Source organism: Strix aluco, chromosome 21, assembly GCF_031877795.1.
Source record: "Strix aluco isolate bStrAlu1 chromosome 21, bStrAlu1.hap1, whole genome shotgun sequence".
Taxonomy (NCBI): Eukaryota; Metazoa; Chordata; class Aves; order Strigiformes; family Strigidae; genus Strix; species Strix aluco.
In genome coordinates this window covers 8062710-8084676 of record NC_133951.1, presented here as the reverse complement: position 1 = coordinate 8084676, position 21967 = coordinate 8062710, and the positions used below count along the sequence as shown (strand labels likewise).

The 21967-nt window shown below is 48.1% G+C and overlaps 1 protein-coding gene across 13 annotated transcripts in view; it reads left to right on the top strand.

Moving 5' to 3' along the window:
• CACNA1G (calcium voltage-gated channel subunit alpha1 G) overlaps window positions 1–21967 on the top strand; it is a 149859-nt gene that overhangs the window by 84814 nt on the left and 43078 nt on the right. For 8 of the 13 annotated variants that reach the window (XM_074847032.1, XM_074847033.1, XM_074847040.1 and 5 more), the window contains exons 15-22: window positions 3466–3492; window positions 5376–5469; window positions 6073–6257; window positions 6402–6848; window positions 12433–12533; window positions 13719–13842; window positions 16782–16850; window positions 17731–17915. In XM_074847032.1, the coding sequence (XP_074703133.1) occupies window positions 3466–3492; window positions 5376–5469; window positions 6073–6257; window positions 6402–6848; window positions 12433–12533; window positions 13719–13842; window positions 16782–16850; window positions 17731–17915 (1232 nt within the window). Of the gene's footprint in view, window positions 1–2494; window positions 2564–3465; window positions 3493–5375; window positions 5470–6072; window positions 6258–6401; window positions 6849–12432; window positions 12534–13718; window positions 13843–16781; window positions 16851–17730; window positions 17916–21967 lie in introns of all 13 variants that reach the window. The other 5 variants (XM_074847034.1, XM_074847039.1, XM_074847031.1 and 2 more) reach the window with 2 other exon arrangements.

Sequence of the window (21967 nt, the reverse complement as noted above, 5' to 3'; positions counted from 1 at the left end):
TCAGGAAAGGACTGAGACAGCCTGAAGCCAGTGATGCTTGCACAGGTATTGAGAGGTGAGTGCAGGGACCAGGATCTAGCACAGCCTCCAAAGGTCAAATCCTCTCTGGCCAATTCTGCCCAACCATGATTTCAATGAACTCGCACCAGATTTCTATAATTTGTGACCCTGATTACAGTGCTATTTTATATCTCAGGCTTTGATGATGGCATTTTAACAATAATCTTCCTTCCACGTCATTGTTATTCTGAGTTCTCCACGTTCTTCCAGTAAATTGCAACAGGATCAAGAGATCCCTTCACTCAACCCAAGTTTCCCGCAGCAGATGGGGAGCAAATGTCTGCTGGAGGTCGGGAACCAGGTCTAGCCTTGCTGGTTTTTGTCTATGCAGCTTTGCTGGCATGTAGTTTTGCAAAAGATCTTGTTCTGGTTTTTGCTATCCAGCACACAAAGGATCCTCTCTTAAGCAGAATTAATAGAGAGATCATCTCTCGCTGTAAACAAATCCCAGCGTCTCCCTCCTGTGATTGCACTTGACCCTTCTTCTGAGTTGGTTGTTTTTTTTTTTTTTTCCATTCTCCTTCAGATTTCTGGGCTGAAACACAATCCCAGGGCTCCTGGCTTTATCTCGCTGGTCCTTGAGTGCCTTTCCTCAATCTGCAAGCACCTCGTTAATTTTAGTGCATGGCTTTGCAGCCCCAGTTGCTAGGCAGCAGATGTATATAAGCAGTTGAGAAACAAAAAGGACCCGTTCCAAACTTTAAATACGGAGCAATATATTTTGCAGGGTTGAGTTTCTTTTTTGTTTCTTCTCTTTTTTTTTTTTTCCTTCTTTTTCACTTGGTAACCTGCTTCTCTTGCAAGAGGCGCACACAGGACTTTCTGCAACGTGGTTATTTTTGTCCGCGAGTTCTCCGATTTAACTCGAGCCTGGCGTTGGTGCAGGGAAGGTGAGCAGGGGACTCTGTTTGATCGAGCTGCTAATTTGAAATTGCTGCCTGACCTCTTGGGTCCCTGCCCTGGGGACTTCTCTCTGAAGCAAGCAATGACTCCTCTTTGTCAGGCATAAAGCTCCCTTCTCAAGGGAGTTCCTAATAATATTATCTCCAAAGTCTGTTCTTCCATTGGTAATCCTCCTGGTTTCATGTCCCCTTGTCCCCAGCTGTCCTCACTCATTGGCTTGTTCCTTCCCCTCCTTTGTGTCCCTCTCCCTCCCTGAAACCCCAGGTCCTCCAGCCCTTCCATCCTTTCCTCTGCAGGACATTACCCGCTCTCTGGATGTAGCATCCTTGGAGAAATATGGACTTTGACTTCTTCTGAGCTTCAATCCGAGGGCACAGTCCCTTCTCCTGCAGTAGGGTTTTTGGATGGTGTCTTTCTTGCATCCCTTACTTTTGCATTCCTATCAGTTTCAGTGGGATTTTCCTTGTGAAGGGAAAGTGTTTCCATGTTTTCTCTTTCGATGGCTTTTCCATGTTTCTCTCTGTTACGACCAAAGACTTTAAATTAAGTGTCCGTTACACCACTAGCAAGATGCCGTTGTGCAGAGATCCAGATCCCAAAGGTGATCAGTTTTTCTTAAACTCTTCATCCCAGCCTGGAGTGGGATGAGTTTTGCATCCCATGCAGCAACTGGAGGAAAGATCCATTGCCCTGGAGGCATGAAATTAAGCCGGTGGGACAAGCTGTGCCCTCCTGCCCTGGTGTGTAACCTCCCGCAGCCCTGTGGGCTGCCCAAACATGCCAAGGAGCATTGGGAGAGCCACCCCTGAGGAGGGGGAAACATAACAAGGTGAAAAATGATGTGTGCTTTTCAAGTAGGTAGGGAAAGACTGACTTCTGGTGCTGTGAAGAGATGCTGGGGCCGCTCTTGTGGCAAAGCCACCCAGGATGGGGCTGTGCCCCAATGCCCACAGACCCCTGCCATGTTTGGGCACCCCGCTGATTTAAACGGGTGTCTCAGCTAGTGGGGATGAGGAGGGATCTGAACTCACAGCAGATTCAGCTGTTTTTTCTTAAATTAGGTATTTCACCTAGCTGTAAGAGGACTGATATTGTGTTAATCAAACATTCATTAAAAGCCTCCATTACTGCTTAATGAAGGCATAATAAATAAAGATCCTATTATGCAGCTGCAAAAAAACCCCACAAAATAATCATGTTTTCAATAATTAGCTGGTGTTTCATTAGCACAATTATTACTTAAGAGCTGAAGCAAGTTCTGTTTGAAACACTTAATTTAAAGGGAAGGCTGGTCCCCTTGAAGGGCTTAGCTCCATCTGAGATCTTCCACCCCTTCCCTGCGCCAAGTGGAGTGGGTGCCCCAGCCTGGCTCTCCATTGCGGCTGCACACTGCCCTTCTCCCCCTTCTCTCTCCTTCCCTTCCTTTTCTCGTGTGTTTTTTGATTCCCCATTCAGTCCTGCTGTTGAAAGTGTGAAAATTGAACCCCCCCTTCCCCTTCCTCCCCCCTCCCTCCCCCCATTTCTCCTTCAGGAGATCTCCAAGCGAGAAGACGCGAGTGGGCAGTTAAGCTGTATTCAGCTGCCTGTCGACTCGTCGGGGGTACGTACACAGCACATCCCACCACCCGCCATGGTTGTCTCTCTCGTGGTGCCTGGTCACACACCATGGTGCTGTTCTCATTGTAGTAGCTGTCATTCTTTTGGGGTTTGTTTGGGTGTTTTGGGGGTGTTTTTGTTTTTTCTTTCCTTTTTGTCGTCCTCATTGTTGAGTTAGCCTTGATTTTAAGTCCCTTCCTTCTCTGGGGGAACCAGGTAAATTAAGGTGGGTGCTTTGGGGCTGCTCATGCGGCTCCAGCCCCAGCTCTCACCGACCCCTTTCTGGACGCCTACTCTGTGCAAGGCTCCCCCTGGGGCTGTCACAGCCCCTCCACAGCACGGCCACATCCCGGGGACCTTCCCAGGGATGTGGGTGGTGATGGTGGCTGCTGGGCATGCCTGCCAAGCACTCCCTCCATCACACAGGTGGAGGAGGGTGCTCGAGAGTGAAGGGACCTGGAATCAAGCCTGTTCGTGGACACGTGTGTGGGAGAGCCCCGTGCTCAGCAGGACAGGGTAGGACGGTGGCATCTGCGCTGTGGTGTGTCCCAGAAAGGCTGGCCAGGATGCTGGGATTGCTGGAGAGATGCTGCATTACAGCGTGGGTCAGGATGTGAAATGGTCCCATTCAGGTTTGAGGAAGCTGTGGATCTCCGAAGTGCAGTACACCCCAAACCTTACTCTTCTGCCAACCTCATCTTTATCTTTACCACTCCCCTTTCTGTCCTTTCTGAGAAGTCTGGCTTTTTCCTCAGCACAAAAGCCCTTTCCCGTTGTATCCCAGTGTGTCACTCCCCTTCGGTACAGGCTGCTTTAGCCATTGTACCATCTGGTCCATCTTGATGTACCCTCATTTCCCAAAAGGTTTTTAACTCCCTGTTCTCTCATAACCCCTTTTCTATCCAGAAAGGCAAACTGGGAGTGCAAGAACAGGTAACGGGCAGCAGCCCCAGCTGCGAGATGCTTGCCTGCACCGTACTGAGTCTGGCACGTGGTGTTTCAGAGGGGATGCTTTCTGCCCTCCAGATGTGGGGTTTGGTGCTTGGAAGGGGGGTGGGAAGTCCCAACGTAGCTCTGCTTTTCCATCTTGGCACACATCTCATTGTGCACCCTAAAACTTTCTTTTGGACTGTTAAAGAGCACTCCAATAATACAAATCACATAAAATTCTTCCCATTATTTATTGCTTTTTAATAACCTGTTAGGGAGAATGAGTAATTCCTGGCAGGCCTACTGATGGGCTTAGCTGGGAGCCTCCGCAGGGAGCGTACCTGAAGCCAGCTGGAGCCCCTGTTCATACGGAGACATGTTTTTGACTCCAGCAAAGTTCAGGCCAGCCTGACTTTACTGCTCCCCCTTGCAAGGTGCATTCCTGACCTTTCCAGTCGGCATCCTGCAGGGTGAGCTTCCCTGAATAGCACAGAAGTCCTGGATCCTCAGGAGGGGAAGTTTTGAGCCAACACTTCACATCACACTCTCTTTTGTCTCAAAAACATGTGTCTGAGAGTGTCCAGTCTGCCCTGGAAAAAAAACCCTTAACTGTTTAGTGACCCCATGGGGGAGTATTAGGGCTCATTCCTCTGGGGTTTTGCCTAACAAAGAGGCGCAGGGCACTGGACCTTATGTTGGATGCCATCTCCTCCTCCAGTCCCACGCTGGGGCCGCTCTGGGTTTTTACAACCAACAGGTACCCAAGCACCAAACCTCCGCAGTGCTGGCCAGGGCTCCTGGGGGCACAGCTTAGCCTTGGTGGGGTTTTCTGGGGCTCCTGGTCTCTCCCAGCTGAAGTGAGGGTCTGCTTGGCTTCTCTCATCCCAGCATCCTCCTTCCCTTCCCACCTCTCCTCCCTCCCAGTGGACATCATAACGGGGTTTGGTGCCCTTTGCCAGAGCAGTGGTTTCGGCCGCGAATCCTCCTCTTTTGGATGGGTATTGTTCTGGAGAGCACCATTGCCCGTCGGGTGTATCCTGACTATACCACACCCTAAGCGCCTTTCTGCAGTGCCAATGGACAGAATCAGTGGGGCGCCCAGGGACGTCCCTAATCGGGTCCATGCCGCAAGACCAAGCGAGAGCCCAGGCACCACGCTGCAAGCAATGGTAAACCTCTTCTTTCTCCTCCTGAGGACAGGCCCATCCCAAAGCGGGCAGCTCTCGTTCAAACCCCAGTGTTCGAAATGAAACAGTGGAATTTAAATCCCCCAGATGATACGGCATAAATCACCAAGCTTCTGCTTCTGTTATGTCTCACAGCTGGGAGGGGAATGACCACCCATGGCAGTCGTTATCAGGTTCTGCCACCTGGATACTCTCTGCGCTGGTGAGGCGTCTATTGACATGTGCCCATTAGTTGCGTTGGAAAGTCGGGGTCCCTTGTGCCCCTTCTGAGTCCTGGATTGCTTCATCAAAGCACCACTAGAAAGAGCGACACACAGGGAGTTTTAAGCCATAGTGTATAAATTAAGAGAGATGAGTAGGGTCAATTTTTGTCCCAAAATTGCTCATCAGATATCTGTCCTTCCTGAATATTTGCCTAGTGTGCAATTCCAGCAGCAAAAATTAAGCAATAGGGTTTTTTTCTGATCCCTTTCTGGGACCACATTTGGAGCCAGAGGCAGTCTGTCTTCCTGGTAGGAGGTTAATTAGTCTGTGGTATAAATATATGCATGCGTCATTTTGTGAAAGGTGATGTTGCATCGTGGTACGAAATTCAGTGGATCCATAGCTGTGGTGTTGGAGATGGGAATCCGTTTCAAAGGGGTGTCCGTGCACCATGGCCTGTCACCCCCCTTGCTGAAGCCCTCTGTTTTGCTCCAGGGTGATGCTTCCAAGTCTGATTCCGAGGCGGATCTCTTTCACCGCAGCCTGGAAGAGGAGGGAGGACTAAAGAAGAACTTGTCAAATCCAGCCTGTGAGTAACAACCCTGGGAGGACAGGCCCTTCTGCAGAAACCTCGGTTTTCTGTGAAAACAATGTGTTCCAAAGGGAAGAGTCCTCCCAGGGAGAACGGCATAGTCCATCCAAACTGTGGCAGGCTTGACCAAGGCCAGCAGGTGTGTGGCAGGATCATGGGATGCAGACAGAGACAGACCGGATGGCATTCAGGCCGTAATCTCCCTTCTGAGCCTGAGGTCTGGGCTTTTGGGGTCTCTGCAGGGGCACAAGTGGAGGAAGGAGGATGGAGGGAGCCCCAGCATGGGCAAGGAAGTTCCCAAATTTGGAGCTGGCACGTGTTGGTTGGAAGGTTGAGGTGCAGCAGATGACGGTCTGCATCTGCTCTCCTCTCTTGTTGGCACCTGATCCCATTGGCACCTGATCCCACTCCTGATTTATGTCTCCCTGCTCCTCTGCCAGGCAGAAGGACAGGCTCTCAGCTCTCCAGAAGGGCTTTTTGGCCCCCCTCCTCCTGGTGCTTGGAGGAGGCCCATCTCTGTGCAGTTGCTTTGCCTGCCCGAGAGCAGGTTTAGACGTGCCCCTTGAGGTGTGACACCTAAAACCCACTTGTGTCTTCCAGTAATGGCCCTGAGTGACCACCCGGAGCTGAAGAAGAGCCTGACCCCACCACTGATCATACACACCGCTGCCACGCCGATGCCCATGCCCAAGAGTGCCATGTTTGGAGATGCAGCGCAGGGCTATGAGTCCCGCCAGGCCAGCGGTGTCTCCGTGGACCCCACCGCCTATGAGCTCAAGTCCCCGGTACTCGTGTCACCTCCTCCTGCTCAGCGCCTGTCTGTTGGGCTTGCGGGGCTGTCTGTCCATCCGTCCACCCCAGCTGGCGCAGCAGCAGCCCAGCATGGGGTGGGTGGCACGGGGCTGATGCTCTCCCTGTCCTTCCCGCAGCCCAGCGCCCGCAGCTCCCCACACAGCCCCTGGCGTGCCAGCAGCAGCTGGAACAGCCGCCGCTCCAGCTGGAACAGCATCGGCCGGGCCCCCAGCCTCAAGCGTCGGGGCCAGAGTGGCGAGCGCAGGTCTCTCCTTTCCGGGGAGGGAAAGGAGAGCTCAGAGGAAGGGGAGAGCTCAGATGAGGAGCGCTCCAGCCGGGCCGGCAGCTTCAACGGCTCTTTGCCTCATCGCATGGAGTCGCTGGAAACAAAAGGCTCCTTTGACCTCCAGGATACCCTGCAGGTGCCTTCCCTGTACCGGACCAGCAGCATGCACAGCAGCCGAACCTCCACCTCCGAGCACCAAGACTGCAATGGCAAGACCTCTCCGGGTCTGCTGCTGCACCAGCTCCACCTTGATGACCCTCAACAGGACTGCGATGACTGCGATGATGAAGGCAACATGGTAAGGAAATGCCAAGTGCTTGTTTTGGGGTTTTTTCCCTTGTTAAAGTGATGCTTGTAGCTGTCTCAGGAGTGCATGAATGGGTGCAAAGTGATGGCCTATTGCAGGGACCAGGTCTCACCATCACCACCAGACTAGACTGAGAGTCACCCCGAAGAGCACCAGAAGGTCTCTGGGCTGTGGATGCCATCAGAAATGGGGTTGCATCATATTAAGTATTTCAGTGCAGTATCAGATGAAGAGATCAGGGCAGAACTCCCCAGGTTCCACTACAAGGTGCAGAGCAAAAGCTACCTCTTGGAAATATATGCTTTTCTGGGTTTATTTTTTCCTTTCTTTATTTTAAAAAACAAGTAACTTTCCCTGCTCTCCAACCATTATTCAGCTTTCTGCCCCCATGCACAGCAGCAAATTTCTATTGACACCAACAGGCAACGAAAGGGCAGGGTTTGGTCCCCCATTCCCATGGCAGCGTTAGTCCTGTAGAGACGATGGTAATTTCAAAGGCTTTGCATTAATTGCAATGAAGAGGCATTAGGCCAATAAGCATCTCTCTTCCCCAGGCCTGAAAAGTGCTATTTAGGAAATATTGACTAAAAGGTCTGTAAGCGCAGGGAAGGAATGAGGGTCCCTGGGTCTTTTTCCCCGTGGATGTTTGTATCTTAGGGAATAAGAGGAATTTGGCTGCTTTTCAAGGTTTTTTGCGTGGCTGGCAGAGAGGGGCTTGAGCTGGGCAGCAGGATGCCCACAGTCCTGGCTGTTATGTGTGGGTCAGGATGTCCCTGGGAGGGACAGTTTTAGGGTGTTTCCTGCTCTTCCCAGGTTACCTCTTTGTTTCACTTTACCTTGTTCTTGGGCTTAAAAATGAGATGGTCTTATGTGTCATCCCCAGGGGGTAACTGTTTCTGTTGGTGAAGTGAATGGGTTTTGGGTAGCGCCACATGATGGTACTGAGGCGGTACTGAGAACAGGAAAGCTGCAGCTTGTGGACGTGATTTTACTGTATTTTACTGACTTTGTTGAATGAAAATGGAACTTGGAGCATGTGAAGGGATACGAAAGGCAGCACTGACTCCAGAGAAGGAACAGGAGGAGAGTTAGTACTGGCAGAATGGAGTCACTCAGCTGTGAATCGCCTTTAAAAAAAGCCATTATCCCATTACATCTCCAGCATGGATCCTCAGCCTGGGATTTTTACTGATTGTCTTAACCTGGTTTTTAACCTCCATAAAATAAATTGAATTTTTAAGAAAAGGAGCAGTAATTATTTTTGGAAAAAGCACTATTAAAAGTGATCAAGAGACCATGCTCTGTATTGCTAGCTAGGGAATTTTTTTTTCATGCTCCAACATCTGCTGCTTTTTCCAGCTCGCCTGATCCAAACATCCCTCAGGTCCCTTCCTTTCCCCCTGCCAGATCAGAAGCCAGCAGCCCCCTTGTGCTGAACATTGTGTGATGGGACATGTCCTTCCTCTCCTGTCCCACCTGGCCCTGCAGCCCCAGCCAGTGCTGACGATAGGCTGTTGAATAAGATGCATGTTTTAAATCTTTATTATGGCAGCTGCTTCTAGTGTAAACCAAATGTCATCTTCTGTGTGCTGAGGTCTGGCCATGTAGGGTTAGACCAAAGGTCCCTCAGTCCTCTCCCATGGAGTGGTCAGAAGCAAATGCCTAGGGAAAGAATAGGGTAAATAAATTGTGCCCTAGCCCCTGGTATAGCCACAACTGGGACATCCACAGCTGGCTGGCGCCTTTCCCCGTGTTCCGAAATATGTCTTCACGGCAAATCGCTAAACCAGATGGATCGGAAAATATTGCTTAGATTAGCGAAATGAGCCCCCAGGTTGTGGAGCTTCCCTTTGTGATTCCCTCCTGACGTTTGGGGTGATGCTTTGCCCCTAAATTAGCCTTGACAAAGTCAGGAAAAAAGTAATTATTTTTTAAATGGAAAAAATAAAATTCAAAACTCCCCCACCAACAAAAGAAGAAAAGAACTCAACTGTTATTCAGATCAAAGTAATCCTAAATATGCCCTTCTGCAACAAAGCTTCACATCTTTCCTTGCTGGCTGGTTTTGATTGCCTCTGCGCAGAAATAAAAGGAAGTGAAAAGGCTTCGTTTGGATCTCCCAGGCTCACATTATATTAGTGCCGTTCTGCTGCCTTCAATGAGTTTATTCTGAATTTACATCCTTCTGAGGGGCCAGAATCAGGCCCCTGATAGCTCTTCTCCCCAAAAGTATAAAATCAGGGGGCTGAAATCTGTGCTTCATTGCATGAATGCAGGCAAGGAGAAACTTCACAGAGTGAGCGATCTGCTGCCTGGTTGGGTTCACATGGCCGTGACTGAGATCAGGGATCTGCTACGAGGTCTTTGATGTTCATATCTGCTGGATTTTGGATGCTTTTGGGTGCTTTACTACCCAAATTGCTGAGTTTTCAGGGCAGAAATACTGAATCTGCAACCAAATGTGTCTCTCCTCCCCAAAACCTCATTGCACGTTGCAATCGCAGCTCCTTTCCCTGTTGCCTATTGCACTTTTTTCTGTGGCGTGAAGTCCAGCTGCTCCCCAAACCCTCTCAGCCTGCCCCTGCTGCATATTTAAAATTAAATAATCAGGTCCTGAGTGCCTCCATGCAGCTTCCAGCTTGCCTGGAGGTCCGTTGCCGCTTGTAGAGCATTTTTCAGCAGTTCCCCCCCATTGTTATGATAAATCTTTTATAAATCTAAGCCTTTCCCTCACTCCAAGGAGTGCATCAGTCATCTTTTAATGCCAGCTGCCTTTCATCCTGCCCTCAGAAGTATATTAATATCTGAAAGTCCTAAAAAAAAATAAAAGCAGCTATTTATCAGCAGCTCTCCTTGCTGTGGGATCAGAGGGCCCTGTTAGCACGCTGCTGGGTGAAAGCAGCACCGCTGCCTGTTAGCAGGCAGCATCACACCATGTGCTGGCGGGGGGAGTTTGGGTGGTCTTACCTGCGGAGATTTTGTCTAAGTCACTGGCAACTGAATTAAAGACTGGTTTTCTTCTCCCCCTGCATCTTTATTCATCCTGTCCAGGTGTGTTTTATGAACAAATAGATATGATTTAAACCACATAATTGATATATTGCTTTGAACATAATGCAGGCTTAAGCAGCAATCAGCCTGATTGTAAGTAGCTGATACGTGTCTGGACCTCGTGGAGAAAGCATTTGATGGGACTTAGGCTGGAAATGCTCGAGTTTTATTTCACAAATATCTTACATTTGGCTCAAATTAACTGAACCGCACTGTTCCACTGGTGGAAATCTGGAGTAATTCCTTTGACTTTAGATTTCTGCAGAGGTACTTGGCCCTGTACAGAGCAGCCAGGCTGCAGCCCCAGCTGAGCCAGCCCCAGCCAAGCCCTGGTGCTTGCTCTTACTCTAACATGCTGAATAGAGAGACATGATGGAAGATCACTTTTTGCCTTTGTTATCTGATCTAGCCCATGAACTGCAAGCTGCAACAATTAGCCAAACCCCAAAATATCTTTGGCATTAAAATTGGACAAAAGGAATATAAAGAAGCATTCTGTGCTGCTGACGCATTACATTCACTACAAATCCCCATGATAAATACCAGAACTGCTTTGAATAAAAGATACTTCTGGAAACCTTCCAGCTCGCAAAATGAACTGGACCAAGTTGCAGCTATTACTCCATGTCCAGAGGCTGGGGTAGCAATCCCTGTTCTCGCCACAACTTTGAGCAGACACCTGATTTTTATCCGTTTATTTACCTTTGTTAAATCTATGGATAATTAAACTAACTAGGCTGCTCGAAGGGATAACGCAACCCCAAGGATGCATGCTCTATTAAATACAGTTTAGAGGGAAGGGATCAGTTCTGACTCTTTGCCTGGAGTTGGAAAAGGGATGTGAAAACAGCCAAGACGTGGCCAAAGCTTACTGGTGTGCTGTGGCGTGGTCTGTATTTGTGTAGAAGGGGAGGGAAGAACAGACAGCTGAAGGAGAGGGGTAGAAAGATCTAGCTTTTTTTGTTGTTCAAACTTTTCTTGTTATTTTCACAAGGTGGTTTTCATTTTTTGAAGGGTTCAGGTTGTCACCGAGTGCTTTCATTAAAATGGACACTACACTAGCTATTACCCATCGCTAATGAGACCCCTGGCTGAGTGTGTGTAGGAACAGAAAGCACTTCCTCCATTCCACTCAATTACCCTAACAAATCCCATTTTTACAGTCCAGAGTACCTCCAATTGCTAACAGCTTGGCTCTGAACGAATCTCCCCTCCCTGTTTCCAGGACAAAATAAATAAAAGTGCCTCAGCCCTGGGGTCTGGGCACTCCTGGGGTATGAGCAGCGATTCCTGCACTGTGCTTCACAGCTCCTTTTCTGAACATCTGCAGAAGAAAGCTTCAAAGGGCCCATGTGGCCACATTCCCACGTGTCTGCACATCCAAGCCCAGGTGCTAGTGGGGAAATAAGGGTAATGAAAGAGCAAGGATTCGTTTTTATTTATCTGTTATTGCGAAGCATTGTGATGACATTGCACACACTGGTCTGTGGTTTTATCTTCTGGTGCTTCTATTTGGAAGAGCTGGGAAAGCCCCGTCGTGGTGGGTGAGACGTTTGCCTGGCTTCTGCTGGTTGTCTGTGCACAAGGCGCTGGCACTGAGATGTCAATTGGATTAAAGATCCTGACCTCACCTCGCAGACCTATGGACACGAACGTGACAAACCTAATCTAGAGGCTGTTACAGCTGGGATGAGGCTCCCCTTCAGCATCTGATTTTTCATGTCTTCAGTTGTCCTGCTGGCTAAGGTTTTGACAATCTGCCCTCCTGACCTTAAATGACCTTGCAGACAGTCTAAAACAGAAGTATGCGTGGCTGAGGATGCGCTGTGTCTTCAAGTAGGAATTAATTTGTGGGAGTCGGATGGCCTGTGTTCATGCAGAAGGTCAGGCTGGCCACGATGTTGCCTTCTGGCTTTATAATCTCCCATCTAATCTGTTCATGCTGAATGAGAGGTAGATGCATTCCTGGACCAAAACTTGGGTCCCAAATGATTTCTACAGCTTTCCATGGACACAGGACTTGGCCCAGCAAGTGGCAGGAATCCGTCCTTCTGCTCCCTTTATAACCTCTGACATAAGCATTCTATATTTAAAAAAATCCAAACAATAAAAACCGCACAAAAATATCCCAAAATCCTTAGAAGATTCAGGCAAGCATCTGATGAGTATCAGGAGGGACTGAGCTGATTGGAGAGGGTTATCAGTCCTCTGGGCAAGGGTTTTATTTCTCACATTTGTCCTCTTAGCTAACCCTGTGCCAGATGCAGTTACCGTGTGGAGGAAGAAGTTAGACCAAACCCTGTGATCACAGCCCTTGCCTAGCTGGCAGAGCTCCTTCCCCTGCCCAGCAGGGTCTTTTTTGGGGGAGATAATTTTATTGCAGCTTTACTGAGCACTTGGAGATATGTGTTCAGTGAAAAATTGCACCAAGTGCTTCACTTGGAAGTTTTGGGGGGTTATTTTTTTTAACAGTTCTCTCTGTGTTTTCCTCCTGCTACATTTCTGTTGTACGTTTTCCTCCTAGAGCAAAAGGGACCGCATGAAGGCGTGGGTACGGGCACATCTCCCCAACTGCTGCAAACAGAGAGACTCCTGGTCCATCTACATCTTTGCCCCTCATTCAAGGTAAGGCAGCTGTGCTCAAGCAGTGGTGGTGTGCCGGGCACGGGTGCGCTCGTTGCGATGGCTCACTCTGCCCATCTATCCCAGATGGGTCTCTCTGTCAGACCACAAAACTCCCAGTCCTGGCTTCCGCACTACATCGAGGTCACACATCAAAAAGCCACTGGCTGCAGAGAGCTGCTCCAGGAGGGCATGGCCCTGGCACAGGAGCATCCAGTAGACACCCATAGTCCAGGGCATGACAGCAGCTTTATCAAGTTCATTGTTTGCTTCATCAGTGATGTCAGTGCTCTGCAAGTTTTTCACTCGCCAGAGCATGGAGAGTTTGAAGCAAGGGGGAGAGGTGCTGCATTAATCAGAGAAATCTGAATTTGTCCTTGGCTGTACACTTACAGCAGAGGACACTCCTGGATGTCCTAAACTTGCCTCTCAGCCTGGACTTCTCTGTCCTCCCCCTTCCCTTCGTCTCTCTCCCAACACCCCCCAGAAAACACCCTCTCATCGCCTGCAGGTCCCCAGCTCTGCCCTTCCCAAAGCCCAGCCGCGCTGGGGCCATCTGGGCTCCGTGCTCTCCTACGTGTTCCTCTGGACATGCACCCACGCTCAGCAGGGGTTTCCTGTCTTTGAGCTGGTGGGCCCTGGACAGCATTCGAGTTCATTCATACAAAGATTAGAGAGATTTTCAGAAACAGACTTTGGGAAATGTAATACAGTATTATAAATCCTGGGTCAGTGTACAGCCATCTGTCACAATAAATAGCTTCTGTCCCTTTGTTCCGTGTGTACTCAACCCTTACGGGCTTGCTGGGAGTATTTCTTCCTTTACTTAAGCTAAACCTGAGCACTACAGACAAGGCAGGGGAGCAGATCCAAACCTGGCTGCGTGTCCAAGTTGTGGAAGCAGCTGCTCCATTTCAAGTGACCCAAAGCCCCCTGTGAACCTTACCAGGGCTTCGAATTTGTGGCCTAATTCTGTAGCTTGGATCCTTTTCTATTCATACCCCACTCTGCCCACAGCTTGCGGCTCTGCCAGGGAGGGGATTGGGAGATTGTAGCTCATCTGCTTTGCAAACAGAGCACTTGATTCCCCTGCCATGCGTCGAGCTGCTGCGTTTCTCCTCAGCCAGTCAAGCATTAATAGTTAGTCTGTGTGTCCTCTTTTTTTTTTTTTTTTGTCTTTCTTGGCAGATTCCGTATGATGTGCAATAAAATCATCACACACAAGATGTTTGATCATATCGTCTTGGTGATCATTTTCCTGAACTGCATTACCATTGCCATGGAACGACCCAAAATCGAGCCTCACAGTGCTGTGAGTTTCCAAGGTTAACCTTTTCCTGTGCTCCTTGTGGAGCCAACACCCGTGGCTTGGACCCCACTGCTGTGCACTTGGTCTCACTTTCTTTCTCTTCTTTTAAATGGGAAACTGCCAACACCCCCTGCTTATCTTTTGAATTAGGTACAGCAACTCTCCTGGTCCCTACCCAGAGTCCTTTCAAAGTACAAGAGCAGAGCTCATGACCTGCAATATATTGAATATCCCATTTCTGCAAGTACGATCAAGGTTTTAACACATGACATAAGCATGACATCTGTCTTGGTTTCCTTCCCTGATAAACCTTCAAACACTTTTCCTCTCTCAACACAATGTTCATTTCTTCCATCTGTTCTCTATGGGCACGTATGTGTGGTGCGAAGGGAATGGGAGAAACTGTTCATTTCATACTCTTCTCTCCCCTTTGTGCATCAGCTTTGTTGTGACACAAGAAAAACTGAATTGATACACGCACAGTAATGCCATTTCCCCGAACCTTTTTGTTTTAATAGACTGTGTAAGGATTTCTTAAACCAGACCCTCACACCACCAACATCTATCAATGAGAGGGGCAGAATCATCCTATTGCTCTTATTTTAGCATAGATTGTGGCTGAGAGATACACTGGGCTCTTGCTGATGTATTGCAAAAGACTGCTCATATCGCAATCGTATAGAATCCTGTTTTGTTGATGTAGGCGTGTCAGGCTGTTCATTTTTGTGGATCTTCAATGTAAGACCTTAAAACTGGAGTCTTGGCTGCTCTGTGCCTATTTTAAGCTTTCCCTAGTAGTCCTCCTTCCTGTAACAGTTTGCCCAGCGGTCCCTTGCCTAAATCCATTTTTTTTTCTTTTGGTTATCATGCAGTCATAGTGCACCAGCTCACAGCTGCAAGAAGAGAGCAGGACTCTGTGCCGGCCAGTCTAGCAGGAGGAAATCACCCTGCTGTTCCCCAAATGGGGCACCCTGAGAATGTCCCTTGAAATCCCAAATGCTTCTTTGGAACCCCTTGCCGTGTCCTCTGAGAGTCAGTGTTCACCAAGGCTGGCTCCAAAAGGGACTGTAGTTACAGAGAGATGGAGGGAATGGGGTGACGTGCACGAGTCAGAGGAGTCCACAGCAAAGAGCTGTAGCATGAAAAACCAGTACTTTATATATGAGAGGAGGAGGATGAGCTGTGGTGTCCCCGGGCATTGGAAGACTACAGAGAGGAAAGGAGACAGGGACTGCTGTGAGGTTCATCAGCATCAGGTTATAACCAAAGGAACCCAAATGGGTCATCCAGGGCTGGAGCTGAGCCGGACCCCAGTCTGGGAGCAGCAGAGAGGAGAAGGGGGATGCTGAGTGGTGGGGCAGGGAGCAGGGGAGTCAGGAGTGCGCAGGCCCTGCCTGTGCTGATGGAGCTCTCATCTGGAAATCGAGTTAGTTTACCTTGAGTTGTTTAAAATAATTGTACTTTGCTTCCCCGAACTGTGGATTTTCTTGCTGCTTCAAGCGAGTTCTCTTTCCCTGTCCCAGTTTCAGCTGGCTTATCAGAACAGGGGATGCTGTTGCTAGCCAACACGTGCTCCCCATCACAGAGTGTGCGACATGGGCCAGGGAGATTATCCTTCAAAATAGCCACACGGTTGCCAGAGAAGAATGTAATATCCTCAGTCTTTCCTCTGTGCTATTGCTGTTTTATCTCCAGCTCCACAAGCGGGTCCCTACCCTCTTTCTCCTGCGTACTGCCTAGCCCTCTACAGCAGTCTTTTGTATGGCAGTCAGCTAACGGCTGGAGATGTTTCCTATCACAGCTCAGGCAATCACAGTTCAGGTCTAGGACCTAATTAATTATGGACCCAGTATGGAAACAAGCTACTCTGTGGTTCCTGAGTCACTTTCAGTAAATCATGATCTGGCAAGCGAGAGAGTTGCCAAGGTGTTTTGTCTTGTTTAAATTGCATCTCATTTTGAGCGAGAGATCTGCATCTCTTACAGGACTGCTCTGTAGGGAGAGGCAGAAATAAATCCAAAATTGTTATTAGCAGAACTGGGGCTGGTTCAATTGTATGCGCACATGCATACATGCATACGCATCATCTTTCCTCCAGCCGCCGCCTTCTGCTGTCCATTTCTCAGTACAGGCAATCAGAGATTGTTCAGGGATTAGGGAAAAGTGTAATTTATTTAATGATCATCATTAAAAAGAAAGGTTTCTGCTAACTACAGATAGGGAACCAGTCCATGGTCTCATCTGTAATCACCAGTGGCTATAGCAGAGCGGTGGCAGTGAGGACTGCATGGTCTGGTGGATAGCACAAGGGACGGGGAGATGAGACTAGTGGGCTTCGTGCCCAGGTCTAGCCTGTGGCTTTGGGCCAGTGAATCAACCTTTTGGGGGCAGGTCTCAGCTGGCGTAAACCCCCAGAGCTTCACTGGCTTTGGTGGAGCTGTGACAGGTCATGCCAGCTGCGCTTCGGCGTCCCATGGGCCCTGCTTGCCTGGCAGCACAGCCACTCTAATATTGACTTAATTTGTAGGAGAATTGGGAACTCTGTGATATTTGCACTGTGTGATGACTCCCGCAGGTGAGGGGCAGGTAGAGATTTGTCAAGCATGCTCCAAGGGGGGGAGATCTCCCTGTTTCTGCTGGGGGGCGGGGATTTGGGGGTCAAGTTGGGGAGGTTTGGGGGCAAATGGGGGGCTTTGGGGCATGTGCCGGCGGCTGCCCCTGTCCATGGTGCTGACACGCATCCGGGCACTGGCAGTGCTGAACTGTGCAGAGTGTTATTGTCTAAATATTTGGATTTTTTCCCTCTTTGCGAGCAAACAGTCCAAGACTTGTTTCAGCACAGAAGCTGGACAACAGTTAGAAACCACCCAAATATGCAGAGGGAGCTGTACAGCTGTGGAAAGCAGGCTATAAAATATTGTCTCTTATTTTCTTTTTCACAGGAACGGATTTTCCTAACGCTCTCCAACTACATCTTTACGGTCATCTTCCTGACTGAGATGACAGTTAAGGTAAATGTAGCAGGAGGATAAGTGCACCTGTATTATATTAGTGATATTATTTTATTATGGTGGACTCTCAAAACCCCTAGGTCTACCAGCTACAAGTGAGGTGTATATTTTCCTCTTCTGAATCATATTCAAATACCTACCATATGCCTTATTCTGAGCACGTTTTTACATCAGAACAATTTCACTGAAGTTGCTCTTGATTTACACCATTATATGAGCAATGGGATGCTTCAGTTCAGCAATCCTTCCCTATTCAGCAAAGCTCCTGAGTACATGCTTAACTTCAACCATGCATGTAAGTCCCATTGTCTTCAACAACCAATTGTCCTCAACAACCTAAGCAGCTATGTGCTTTCCTGAGGAGGGAGAGACTTAAGCACGTTGAAACACTTTGTTGGATTTGAGGCAGGAGGTTCAGAAACCCATTGCTGTAAATCTCTCTTGTGTAATTCATAATCATCTCGCAGAACAATTGCTCTTTCTTTGGAAAGTTTCTCTAGTTCCTTTATTTGCAAAGCTTGCAAATGATTGCTTTGGGTCAGCCACTCTGAACCTTTACTCCAGCAGTCTGCAGGAATAAAATGTGATCAAACTTTTTATGCCAGAGCTAAACATGTTAGGAACAGTTTAGTGCAGCTATGTTTAGCTGCATTAAAAATACATCAGCTGTAAGGAACGATCTGGGATGTTTCTGCAGAGGTATTTTTACAATCCTTGCAATATAACACTTTGCTGATTTGTCTAATTAGGCTTCTATACTGGGAAGCAAATGGACTCGCAGACTTGTGTCTGTAAATAATGCATTCTCAGCAGGTTGCTAACTGGAAGAAACATATTGGATGCGGTAGTTATCATTTGTTGCAACTTGGTGTCCGGGCAGGTGGTGGCACTAGGCTTGTGTTTTGGGGAGAAAGCCTACTTGAAAAGCAGCTGGAACGTGCTGGATGGGGTGCTGGTTCTCATCTCCGTCATCGACATTCTGGTCTCGATGGTGTCGGACAGCGGCACGAAAATCCTGGGGATGCTGCGGGTTTTGAGACTGCTGAGGACGCTGCGGCCCTTAAGGTAAGTGGAGGATGAGGAAGAGGATGAATGTAGGGTGTGTGTGCCAAAGAGGGAGCTGAGCCTCTCCTGCAGCATTTGTGCAAGGGAAGGGGCAGGCGAGACAAGGGCACAGCGTCTGTTGCCAGCGTTGTGCCCAGCCTCCTGCTGCTCCGCAGACAATGAGCGTCCGCAGGTCCTGCAGAGCCGCGAGGAGCTCCGGGCGCTTGCTGTGTTTTGGGACCAGCCTCAAGTGCAGTAGTAAACTGATCAATGCCTCTTTTGCTCATTAAAACACACATCCCCTGCTATTTGTGTTCTCATTTGCTCTGTGTAAAGTGCAGCTTAACAGCTTCTTCTCCCTCTTTCCTTCAGGCAGTCAATGGCTTTCATAACAAAGAAGGAAATTAGTAGCAGGTGGCAGATCATTTTTAAGGAAGCAGAGACTAAACTGTTGCTTAACCTAGAATGCAAAGAAGCTTTTTTTTCCCTCAGTTACCCATTAATTTCACAGAGACATTTACTTTGAAAATTGCCTAGACAAGATGAAAGCAATTGTCCTGCTAACTTGGTCCCCCATCTCTGGCAGCAGGCAGTATCCCATGCTCCAGGGGCAGGCACCCCACTGACAAGAACCTGCCCAAGGACCAGCCTCTTCCAAACAGGCATCTGTTTTGTCCTGTACCCCAAGGCATGAAGGTTTTTCTCCATGCTAAATGCAGTCCCTCTTTAATACTTTTGTTGCTGCTCTTGTTATGCAGCAGCTAATAAACCTTCCTGCTCAAAGCATCTTTGTGTGCCTGTCATATCTTACTGCTGCTTCCTTCATAAAAGGTTTGCTTTGAGTCAGGACTTTCAGGACAGAAAAATGGGATCCTGCTTCTGACAGAAGATGTTGTTTTGCTACCCCTGTTTGAATTAAAGTCTAAATAACAATGGCTGTGCCTATACATATATCTTTCAAATATTCTTAACAGCTATGAAAGACATTCTGTTAAATTGGACTATGTGTATGTTGTGCCTGGTGAGTTTTAGGACATGAGCTGCTTTTAATCATTTTTATCTGGACAGATAACGCTATTGGTGTGGTTCAGCTCCCTGACCATGTGACTAGACTGTCTTTCCTACGTGACTCCAGACTTTTTTCTGTTCATGTGTCCCCCGGCATCTCCATGTCAACTGTAGTTTCTGAGGGTAGTTTCTGCCAGATTGCTGATTCAGTAGATCTGCTCTGCTCTTCCGTTTTGGCTGATTTTTGACCTGTGTTAAGAAAAACTACAAAATAATCTGGATAGCTCTGGGTAAAAGAAGGATTGATTTCCCATCTCTGAACTGTGGAATGCAAGTTTCTCTTTTGAGGTGGTGTAGTTAAATTGGATGTAGAGGAAGAGGCTTGGGTTGTGCTGAGCCCTGCTAGAGTCACCCGTCTGACCTAGTAAAAGCCCTGTATGCTTCTTTGTAGATCTATAGGTCTGCCTGGCCAGGACCTGGGTCTTTGTTTACTAGAGCCTTTCTCTGCAGTCACCTATGTGCATGAGTAGTCTGCAGTTATGGGGAATAATCCACTGAGTAACTGCAGGCTGGAGGAAGACCTGCCATCTGGAGCATGTGCAGGATTAGGCTCTTCCATTGCTATTCCATTCCTGTTGGCATTTGATATGTTTTCTCAAGAGAGTGTGTGAATGTTTTCAGCCAACATGCTGCTTTCTACTACAAAGGAAATGTAAAAAGACAGCAACAAGCCCATTCCCTAAATATGTTCACAATCAGTTCTATTCCCCTGTAATTAGATTTGTAGGAAATGAAAAAGCAGCCATCAAACTGGGGGCTTTTCAGTAAGTCATAAATCTCCACATGTGTAAACCCATCTGCCTCTGCGATGCACATCTGGGCTGCCCTGAGCACGCCTCTGCCCGCAGCTGCCCGCTCTGCCTTTGCCGCGGGCTGCACCGCATGGCTCGGGGATCACGTCGTCACTGCCTGGGATGTTCAGCTGGAGCAATGTGGGATGACAGCTGGGATAGGCAACCTGAGGTCTTTGCACACCGTGGCTCCAGTCCCTGTGTCGGGGTGAAGTGCCCCGTGGAGACCAAGCCAATGCTCTTCCTTTCCAGGGAGGTGTGGGGCAGAGAACAAAGCAAATGCTTCATCCCCACCACAGAGGAGCTAACCCAGCTCATTCTGTCCTCCCTCTCTGTGGGCCCTTGGGGACAGGGCTGCAGGGACAACACCCTCAGTGAGAAGCCCAGCCATGGCTGTGCATGTCACAACTCAAGAGCAGGGACAGCCTTCATCATCTCTGCATTGGCTTTCCTGGTTGATGGTCTGAAGGGGTTCTTGCAAGAGACCTCCCTCATTCTGTCTCTTATTTTCTCCTGTGAAAACAACCCTGTTGCTTTACACAGCACACAGAACTACACATGTTTGTGGTTTTTGCCCAGTCATTAAAATCTGGCCTGTGTGCCAATCGTGGGCTTTTGATTGCATGATTGATTATCAGCCTCCAAATTGAATCCATGAGGATTCGAGCCCAGCTTTATGACCAGAATTCCAAAAATATGTTCACACAGGAGTGACATTTAAAGATGTTTCCATGACCCTCTGATGTTTCAGCCAGTAGAGGGATTGCTTATACAATAACATTCCTTCCTAATGCGTTCAACCTGCTGTTGTTGGGATCAAGTGTTGTAGCTTAAGATACAAGAGAAATCAAATTGAAAATGTATTCAAGTTTAATGTGGATGGACTTCAGTGCTGTTTTACTCTCTACAGAGCCTGGGCTTTGACTTCCAAAGCAGATGGATAAATTATTCACTTTTCATACCATCACAATATGAAATAGTCATTTCATAGATTCTCTTCTATCTTTCATATTATCACCTTTGCTATTTTTTTTTTTAATCTGTGGAGGAAGGTCTTCATTAATGTTGATCTGCTATTTCATCTAAGTGCTACTTCTTCTGAGAGCTCTGATCAGGCTAGCAGGCTTAATGTTAGTAAATGTGATCCAGCTGGGATGAGGCTGGCAGTGGGTTTGGAGTGTCTCACACCAGGGGTTTAACAGCATTGGGAATGCTGAGACCAGCAGAACCAGGAAGAACTTGAGGAATTAACATTTCTTCACACTGAAAGGAAGAAAATGGTCTCATTTTAGTTTCTGGGACTGGAATTGTCCTGAATGCAACCTTGGCAGGTCTACAGCTGTGGCACGCCCAGAGGGCTCCAAATCAGCTGCATCCTTCAGCGATAAATTGCAGGAGTCGTGGGTCAGATGAGTTTACAAGCCTGATACCAGCAGGACCATGGGCAATATTGATGAGGTGCGGGGATGCTGTATGTTGACATATTGGAGGTGACACTAATAATTTGGAAATGCTGAGGATTTCATTGGCACTTCTTAAGAGAGTTATCAGACTCTCAGGAGAGTGGCAGGAGTCTTTGCATGGACTTGCCTCAACGTTGGATCAGGCCCTGAGTCTGAGGCAGCTCCAAGGTCTGAAAGTTTTCATTAGTAAGAACTATTATTTTTCAAAATCTTTTCAAAGTCTTCTCTCTCTGTAGGGCTGGAAACAGCATTGGCGTGGAGCTAAACTGGTGGCAGCTTTTACCCTCATGCATTCTCATTTGAGGAATTCCCTGGTTGATCAAAACACTGAAAGCAGCCAAATGCTGCAGTTTCTCAGCCCTTTTTTTCCTCAACACACATGACTCTGCGAAGTCAGATGAGTAACCTCCTATTTTCTCTCTCTGCTGGATACCAAATAGTATCTCACAAGGGAAATCACTTTATTATTTCTAGAATAGGCTTTCTTAATAAGTGTTGGAGGAAATTATCATCTTTAGACTCTGGAGATTAAATTTCTTCCTTGTTCCCCAAAATTTAAGGATGCTCCAGTAGTTTAGACCACGGGCCTTTGATTTAGAAGACCTGACTTCAGTTCCATCCTGTGTGACAGTGGACAGAATACCTAAGTCAGGATCCTTAAAGGTTCCAAAGTACCTAATTACCATTGAAATCATTGGAAATGAGTTGCCTACATACCTCTGAGAACATGGCTTGAAGTCCTTCCATGCCT